The sequence below is a fragment of the Rhinichthys klamathensis genome, unplaced genomic scaffold (genome assembly GCF_029890125.1).
Source record: "Rhinichthys klamathensis goyatoka isolate OS25496 unplaced genomic scaffold, OSU_Roscu_1.1 h1tg000421l_1, whole genome shotgun sequence".
In the NCBI taxonomy this organism is placed as follows: domain Eukaryota; kingdom Metazoa; phylum Chordata; class Actinopteri; order Cypriniformes; family Leuciscidae; genus Rhinichthys; species Rhinichthys klamathensis.
In genome coordinates, this window is record NW_026606919.1 from 403,408 (window position 1) to 412,500 (window position 9,093).

At 53.6% G+C, this 9,093-nt stretch overlaps 1 protein-coding gene across 1 annotated transcript in view; it reads right to left on the bottom strand.

Moving 5' to 3' along the window:
* The window catches only part of srpk2 (SRSF protein kinase 2), a 60,087-nt gene that overhangs the window by 12,602 nt on the left and 38,392 nt on the right, over window positions 1–9,093 (bottom strand). The window contains 7 exon segments of the mRNA XM_056235391.1: window positions 73–334; window positions 715–740; window positions 954–1,119; window positions 6,540–6,646; window positions 6,733–6,820; window positions 7,117–7,204; window positions 7,660–7,768. Coding sequence (XP_056091366.1) covers window positions 73–334; window positions 715–740; window positions 954–1,119; window positions 6,540–6,646; window positions 6,733–6,820; window positions 7,117–7,204; window positions 7,660–7,768 — 846 coding nt within the window.

The following is a 9,093-nucleotide window of genomic DNA, read 5'->3' on the forward strand; positions in this document are numbered from 1 at the left end:
AAGAAAAATAAAAAGGAAATGATGCTAGTTTTCATGTGTGACTGATCCCTGATGTAGTAGAGGCTCACTCACATGTGTGGTTGGTGAGTCTGATGGGCCTCTCCTTCTCTCCCTCGGCCTCCTCGTCCTCATCAACCTCTTCATCATCCTCTTCCTCACTGTCTGCCAGCGCCAGGGCGGGGCTGGGGGCGGAGTCTGAGGCTCCACCCACTCTCTGTTTCTCCGCCTCTCGCTCCAGCGCTTCGATCTCCAGCATGCGTCTCTCCAGCAGCTCCGCTTGACGCTTCTGCTTCTTCTTCAGCTTCTTCTTCTTATTTTTGGAAATCTTCCCCACCTGTAGGAGGCGCACACCACAGCAAACAGCTCAAACACACACACTCCTCTCTGGCGTCATCACTCGGCTCTTCCCCTCAATATCAGCACATTCACTACACTTACTACACTTACTACAGGTTGGTTATTCCCTATAATACTGCCGCCATCATGATGTGCTCGTTTCATTATAATAGTTTTGTAAAAGCTGGATTTCATGTGTTTGTTACAGATAATTAAACCTACAGATCAGAGCTAGAGAGTTAGTGTGACTAAAGCCTTATAAAAGGGTTCTTGAATAAACATGTTCCTGTATGTAATATGTAGACGTCTGATGTGTTGAGGATGTAAAGCAGCTGTGTGTGTGTGTGTGTGTGTGTGTGTGGGAACGGCTTCACTGACCTGTTTGAGTTGAGGAGCCGTGCTGACTGCAAACAAACACACACACACACACACACACACACACACACACACACAGAGTCAGTGTCACACTCATTACGTGGAGGATCATGACAGGAATCAGGGATGAACGGAGGAGAAGAAACAGAGGATGAACGGAGGAGAAGAAACAGAGGATGAACGGAGGAGAAGAAACAGAGGATGAACGGAGGAGAAGAAACAGAGGATGAACGGAGGAGTACCGGCGGATCCTGAGGGAGGAGGCGCTCCTGCTTTCTGCCACTCGGTGGCCTCGACTGCCATCCTGCGCACGAAGGCCTCGTCCACACACATCAGGATGTTCTCTGGCTTGATGTCCGTGTGGATGATCTTACACTTACTGTGAAGGTAGTCCAGCCCCTGCAGAACCTGCACACACACACACACACACACACACGTCAGGCCCTCGTCTGAGTGACGTCTCATGCCCATAACTGAGCTTAACCGCCACAACACACACACACATTTAAGGTCCTTGTACACTGGCAGAAATTTTCAGCAGAATTTTTTGCACGTTAAAAAATAAATACGACCTCACGTCCAGTGAGGGAGTGTGTGAGGGAGTGTGTGGGTCAGTGAGGGAGTGTGTGGGTCAGTGAGGGAGTGTGTGGGTCAGTGAGGGAGTGTGTGGGTCAGTGAGGGAGTGTGAGGGTCAGTGAGGGAGTGTGTGGGTCAGTGAGGGAGTGTGTGGGTCAGTGAGGGAGTGTGTGGGTCAGTGTGGGAGTGTGTGGGTCAGTGAGGGAGTGTGTGGGTCAGTGACGGAGTGTGTGGGTCAGTGAGGGAGTGTGTGGGTCAGTGACGGAGTGTGTGGGTCAGTGAGGGAGTGTGTGGGTCAGTGAGGGAGTGTGTGGGTCAGTGAGGGAGTGTGTGGGTCAGTGAAGGAGTGTGAGGGTCAGTGAGGGAGTGTGTGGGTCAGTGAGGGAGTGTGTGGGTCAGTGAGGGAGTGTGTGGGTCAGTGAGGGAGTGTGTGGGTCAGTGAGGGAGTGTGTGGGTCAGTGAGGGAGTGTGTGGGTCAGTGACGGAGTGTGTGGGTCAGTGAGGGAGTGTGTGGGTCAGTGAGGGAGTGTGTGGGTCAGTGAGGGAGTGTGTGGGTCAGTGACGGAGTGTGTGGGTCAGTGAGGGAGTGTGTGGGTCAGTGAGGGAGTGTGTGGGTCAGTGAGGGAGTGTGTGGGTCAGTGAGGGAGTGTGTGGGTCAGTGAGGGAGTGTGTGGGTCAGTGACGGAGTGTGTGGGTCAGTGAGGGAGTGTGTGGGTCAGTGACGGAGTGTGTGGGTCAGTGACGGAGTGTGTGGGTCAGTGAGGGAGTGTGTGGGTCAGTGAGGGAGTGTGTGGGTCAGTGAGGGAGTGTGTGGGTCAGTGAGGGAGTGTGTGGGTCAGTGAGGGAGTGTGTGGGTCAGTGAGGGAGTGTGTGGGTCAGTGACGGAGTGTGTGGGTCAGTGACGGAGTGTGAGGGTCAGTGTCGGAGTGTGTGGGTCAGTGAGGGAGTGTGTGGGTCAGTGAGGGAGTGTGTGGGTCAGTGACGGAGTGTGTGGGTCAGTGAGGGAGTGTGAGGGTCAGTGACGGAGTGTGTGGGTCAGTGAGGGAGTGTGTGGGTCAGTGAGGGAGTGTGAGGGTCAGTGACGGAGTGTGTGGGTCAGTGAGGGAGTGTGTGGGTCAGTGAGGGAGTGTGTGGGTCAGTGAGGGAGTGTGTGGGTCAGTGACGGAGTGTGTGGGTCAGTGACGGAGTGTGTGGGTCAGTGAGGGAGTGTGTGGGTCAGTGAGGGAGTGTGTGGGTCAGTGAGGGAGTGTGAGGGTCAGTGAGGGAGTGTGAGGGTCAGTGAGGGAGTGTGTGGGTCAGTGAGGGAGTGTGAGGGTCAGTGAGGGAGTGTGTGGGTCAGTGACGGAGTGTGTGGGTCAGTGACGGAGTGTGTGGGTCAGTGAGGGAGTGTGTGGGTCAGTGAGGGAGTGTGTGGGTCAGTGAGGGAGTGTGTGGGTCAGTGAGGGAGTGTGTGGGTCAGTGAGGGAGTGTGAGGGTCAGTGAGGGAGTGTGTGGGTCAGTGACGGAGTGTGTGGGTCAGTGACGGAGTGTGTGGGTCAGTGAGGGAGTGTGTGGGTCAGTGAGGGAGTGTGTGGGTCAGTGAGGGAGTGTGTGGGTCAGTGAGGGAGTGTGTGGGTCAGTGAGGGAGTGTGTGGGTCAGTGAGGGAGTGTGTGGGTCAGTGAGGGAGTGTGTGGGTCAGTGAGGGAGTGTGAGGGTCAGTGAGGGAGTGTGTGGGTCAGTGAGGGAGTGTGTGGGTCAGTGAGGGAGTGTGTGGGTCAGTGAGGGAGTGTGTGGGTCAGTGAGGGAGTGTGTGGGTCAGTGAGGGAGTGTGTGGGTCAGTGAGGGAGTGTGAGGGTCAGTGAGGGAGTGTGAGGGTCAGTGAGGGAGTGTGTGGGTCAGTGAGGGAGTGTGTGGGTCAGTGACGGAGTGTGTGGGTCAGTGAGGGAGTGTGAGGGTCAGTGAGGGAGTGTGTGGGTCAGTGAGGGAGTGTGTGGGTCAGTGAGGGAGTGTGTGGGTCAGTGAGGGAGTGTGTGGGTCAGTGAGGGAGTGTGTGGGTCAGTGAGGGAGTGTGTGGGTCAGTGAGGGAGTGTGAGGGTCAGTGAGGGAGTGTGTGGGTCAGTGACGGAGTGTGTGGGTCAGTGAGGGAGTGTGTGGGTCAGTGAGGGAGTGTGAGGGTCAGTGACGGAGTGTGTGGGTCAGTGAGGGAGTGTGTGGGTCAGTGAGGGAGTGTGTGGGTCAGTGAGGGAGTGTGTGGGTCAGTGACGGAGTGTGTGGGTCAGTGACGGAGTGTGTGGGTCAGTGAGGGAGTGTGTGGGTCAGTGAGGGAGTGTGTGGGTCAGTGAGGGAGTGTGAGGGTCAGTGAGGGAGTGTGTGGGTCAGTGAGGGAGTGTGAGGGTCAGTGAGGGAGTGTGTGGGTCAGTGAGGGAGTGTGTGGGTCAGTGAGGGAGTGTGTGGGTCAGTGAGGGAGTGTGTGGGTCAGTGAGGGAGTGTGTGGGTCAGTGAGGGAGTGTGAGGGTCAGTGAGGGAGTGTGTGGGTCAGTGACGGAGTGTGTGGGTCAGTGACGGAGTGTGTGGGTCAGTGAGGGAGTGTGTGGGTCAGTGAGGGAGTGTGTGGGTCAGTGAGGGAGTGTGTGGGTCAGTGAGGGAGTGTGTGGGTCAGTGAGGGAGTGTGTGGGTCAGTGAGGGAGTGTGTGGGTCAGTGAGGGAGTGTGTGGGTCAGTGAGGGAGTGTGAGGGTCAGTGAGGGAGTGTGTGGGTCAGTGAGGGAGTGTGTGGGTCAGTGAGGGAGTGTGTGGGTCAGTGAGGGAGTGTGTGGGTCAGTGAGGGAGTGTGTGGGTCAGTGAGGGAGTGTGTGGGTCAGTGAGGGAGTGTGAGGGTCAGTGAGGGAGTGTGAGGGTCAGTGAGGGAGTGTGTGGGTCAGTGAGGGAGTGTGTGGGTCAGTGACGGAGTGTGTGGGTCAGTGAGGGAGTGTGAGGGTCAGTGAGGGAGTGTGTGGGTCAGTGAGGGAGTGTGTGGGTCAGTGAGGGAGTGTGTGGGTCAGTGAGGGAGTGTGTGGGTCAGTGAGGGAGTGTGTGGGTCAGTGAGGGAGTGTGTGGGTCAGTGAGGGAGTGTGAGGGTCAGTGAGGGAGTGTGTGGGTCAGTGACGGAGTGTGTGGGTCAGTGAGGGAGTGTGTGGGTCAGTGAGGGAGTGTGAGGGTCAGTGACGGAGTGTGTGGGTCAGTGAGGGAGTGTGTGGGTCAGTGAGGGAGTGTGTGGGTCAGTGAGGGAGTGTGTGGGTCAGTGACGGAGTGTGTGGGTCAGTGACGGAGTGTGTGGGTCAGTGAGGGAGTGTGTGGGTCAGTGAGGGAGTGTGTGGGTCAGTGAGGGAGTGTGAGGGTCAGTGAGGGAGTGTGTGGGTCAGTGAGGGAGTGTGAGGGTCAGTGAGGGAGTGTGTGGGTCAGTGAGGGAGTGTGTGGGTCAGTGAGGGAGTGTGTGGGTCAGTGAGGGAGTGTGTGGGTCAGTGAGGGAGTGTGTGGGTCAGTGAGGGAGTGTGTGGGTCAGTGAGGGAGTGTGTGGGTCAGTGACGGAGTGTGTGGGTCAGTGAGGGAGTGTGAGGGTCAGTGACGGAGTGTGTGGGTCAGTGAGGGAGTGTGTGGGTCAGTGAGGGAGTGTGAGGGTCAGTGACGGAGTGTGTGGGTCAGTGAGGGAGTGTGTGGGTCAGTGAGGGAGTGTGTGGGTCAGTGAGGGAGTGTGTGGGTCAGTGACGGAGTGTGTGGGTCAGTGACGGAGTGTGTGGGTCAGTGAGGGAGTGTGTGGGTCAGTGAGGGAGTGTGTGGGTCAGTGAGGGAGTGTGAGGGTCAGTGAGGGAGTGTGTGGGTCAGTGAGGGAGTGTGAGGGTCAGTGAGGGAGTGTGTGGGTCAGTGAGGGAGTGTGTGGGTCAGTGAGGGAGTGTGTGGGTCAGTGAGGGAGTGTGTGGGTCAGTGAGGGAGTGTGTGGGTCAGTGAGGGAGTGTGTGGGTCAGTGAGGGAGTGTGTGGGTCAGTGAGGGAGTGTGAGGGTCAGTGAGGGAGTGTGAGGGTCAGTGAGGGAGTGTGTGGGTCAGTGAGGGAGTGTGTGGGTCAGTGACGGAGTGTGTGGGTCAGTGAGGGAGTGTGAGGGTCAGTGAGGGAGTGTGTGGGTCAGTGAGGGAGTGTGTGGGTCAGTGAGGGAGTGTGTGGGTCAGTGAGGGAGTGTGTGGGTCAGTGAGGGAGTGTGTGGGTCAGTGAGGGAGTGTGAGGGTCAGTGAGGGAGTGTGTGGGTCAGTGAGGGAGTGTGTGGGTCAGTGAGGGAGTGTGAGGGTCAGTGAGGGAGTGTGTGGGTCAGTGAGGGAGTGTGTGGGTCAGTGAGGGAGTGTGTGGGTCAGTGAGGGAGTGTGTGGGTCAGTGAGGGAGTGTGAGGGTCAGTGAGGGAGTGTGTGGGTCAGTGAGGGAGTGTGTGGGTCAGTGAGGGAGTGTGTGGGTCAGTGAGGGAGTGTGTGGGTCAGTGAGGGAGTGTGTGGGTCAGTGAGGGAGTGTGAGGGTCAGTGAGGGAGTGTGTGGGTCAGTGAGGGAGTGTGAGGGTCAGTGAGGGAGTGTGTGGGTCAGTGAGGGAGTGTGTGGGTCAGTGAGGGAGTGTGTGGGTCAGTGAGGGAGTGTGTGGGTCAGTGAGGGAGTGTGTGGGTCAGTGACGGAGTGTGTGGGTCAGTGAGGGAGTGTGAGGGAGTGTGTGGGTCAGTGAGGGAGTTTGTGGGTCAGTGAGGGAGTGTGTGGGTCAGTGTGGGAGTGTGTGGGTCAGTTAGGGTGTGTGTGGGTCAGTGTGGGAGTGTGTGGGTCAGTTAGGGTGTGTGTGGGTCAGTGAGGGAGTGTGTGGGTCAGTGACGGAGTGTGTGGGTCAGTGAGGGAGTGTGAGGGTCAGTGAGGGAGTGTGTGGGTCAGTGAGGGAGTGTGTGGGTCAGTGAGGGAGTGTGTGGGTCAGTGAGGGAGTGTGTGGGTCAGTGAGGGAGTGTGTGGGTCAGTGAGGGAGTGTGTGGGTCAGTGAGGGAGTGTGTGGGTCAGTGAGGGAGTGTGTGGGTCAGTGAGGGAGTGTGTGGGTCAGTGAGGGAGTGTGTGGGTCAGTGAGGGAGTGTGTGGGTCAGTGAGGGAGTGTGTGGGTCAGTGACGGAGTGTGTGGGTCAGTGAGGGAGTGTGTGGGTCAGTGACGGAGTGTGTGGGTCAGTGAGGGAGTGTGTGGGTCAGTGAGGGAGTGTGTGGGTCAGTGAGGGAGTGTGAGTATGGTTACCTGTCTAATGATGCTCTTGACGCAGGGTAACGGCAAACCCTGATAATTAGACTTGATGATCCACTTGAGCAAATGATGACCAAGAACTTCAAACACCATACACACATCTGAGAACCAGAGTTAAAGAAAACGACAACTGACACACACACCTGAGAACAACAACAACAAACACACACACACACTGGGAGGATACGAATCCCATTCACCCCTGAGATCTTGAAGTCGTCTATAAGTTGAACAACCATGTCCTTATTAGGATCATCAGGATCTGTCTCACGCACCTGAGAGAGAGAGAGAGAGAGAGAGAGAGAGAGAGAGAGAGAGAGAGAGAGAGAGAGAGAGAGAGAGAGAGAGAGAGAGAGAGAGAGAGAGAGAGAGAGAGAGAGAGAGAGAGAGAGAGAGGTGTGTAAAGGAAGGAAACAAGGCATGTCTGACTCCAGTGATCGTGTCACATTTGTGAGTGAGTGTGTGAGTGTGTGTGTGTGTGTGTGTGTGTGTGTGTGTGTGTGTGTGTGTGTGTGTGTGTGTGTGTGTGTGTGTGAGAGAGAGAGTGAGAGTGAGTGTGTTAGGTACTCACACATCTGAGTAATTTAATTTCATCCAGTGCCGTTTCTGTGTAATGCTGTGCACTCTTCACAACCTTCATTGCAACAAAACGCTTCGCTCTGTTAACACACACACACACACACACACACAGTTTATACTCGCAATAAGTAACATACACACACACACACACACACACACACTCACTCACACAGTTGGTAACACACACACACACACCCTCATATACTGTAAGTACAGCTTGTCTCTCTTTGAATAGGGAAATATCAAATTCTCCAACGCTTACATTTAAATTTCATATTTGGAATCACCAATGAAATCTGACAACAACTGTTTCATAGATGTTGTTTCTTATGCTCAAATGCTTATTTTTCAGCTGCAGCACAAGTGCATCTCAGAACAATAACTGTTTCTATAGCAACCGGAGCTTCTAACAGCAGCTGCAGTGACGCGATGACATCACCAATCAGCGATTGGCTGTTTAATGTAGAAGGCGGGGCTTATTCTGCGTTGCACTTTCTCCCATTCATAAGTTAGATGAGTGTTTGCCGTTACTCACTGGATGTCCCAGCACAGCCAGACGGTGGAGAAGTGGCCCCAGCCCAGCTTGCGGATCACATGGTACCTGCCGTTGAACAGGTCCCCGATCTTGACCAGATGGTATCCTCCTGCGACACAGAAACACGAGAGCGGCGATGAAACGGGAGAACCCGGATACAGTTTCCTTCAGCTTCTCAGAGAAGAGCTCAGCGGTATCCTCATCCGGCACTCACGCTTATTAACAGCTTTTCCAGCACAGGATTCTGTCACAGTGTGTGTTTCGTCTCTACACTGCGGTATGTGTGTGTGATGTGGATGTAAACATGAGTTCTAGAAGAAGCGGTTTACCAGCATAACTAGATTAGATGATGACAAATAACAGCCTCATTAAACACATGCAACGTTTCACCTTCAGTGAGGACAGAAAACACTGAAGGCTGAAAACTTCTGAAAACGCCAATTACCAGAACCAGTAATAAGATGGGCATGAATGCATGAAAATGTTTTTAAAATAAAAAGTGAAAACAATAATTCACTTGAAATGAATCAAATAAATCACTGCAGGGTCTTCTCTGATTGAATTAAATACACACCGATATTTATTAAAAGCTACAAAAGTTATTCAGGCAAGAGCAGTGAGTGATTTATTAGGCTGCTGTCACTTTAAAGTTTTTAGATGAATATGAATATGTAAATCTGTGCTGCATGCTTTCCTCTCAGTAAGTAGAAGTATATCTGGGGCTTAAGAGCTGATGCACAGATCAATATACTGATACACATCCGATTCCCACAACTCTTTACCTTCACTCGAGACAAACCGACTGTGTTCACATGGATGCTCAGATTTGGACATATTTGTGTGTGTATATGACGGTTTAGCTGCGCACAGAAAGCTGCCTGTCAGTGTGCGAGTACTGAATAAGAGTTATTTTCTGTGGCATATTCCACTTTTAATAACTCTTTTCAATATTAAGGTGATAGTTCACCCAAAACGATCCCACAGTTTACTCACCCTCGAGCCATACTAGGTGTATCTGACTTCTTCCAGGAACACAGTCGGAGTTATATTAAAAAAATATCCTGACTCTTCCCAGCTTTATAACGGGAGTGAATGGAGATTTTGAAGCACATCCATCATAACAGTAATTCATACGGGTTACCATGGGGTTAATAAAGGCCTTCTGAAGACAAATATCCATATTTATAACTTCATAAATTAAAATCACTGGCTTCTGGTAACGGCCGTACGCGAATCTAGTTCCGGCGGAACAGTGACCTCTGACCCGACGCATGACCTCTGACCCGATAGGCAAGTCAGACAGACAGAAAGACAGACAGACAAACAATCAGAGAGACAGTCAGACAGACAGTGAGACAGACAGACAGACAGACAGAGAGACAAACAGACAGACAGTCAGACAGACAGAGAGTCAGATAGACAGAGAGACAAACA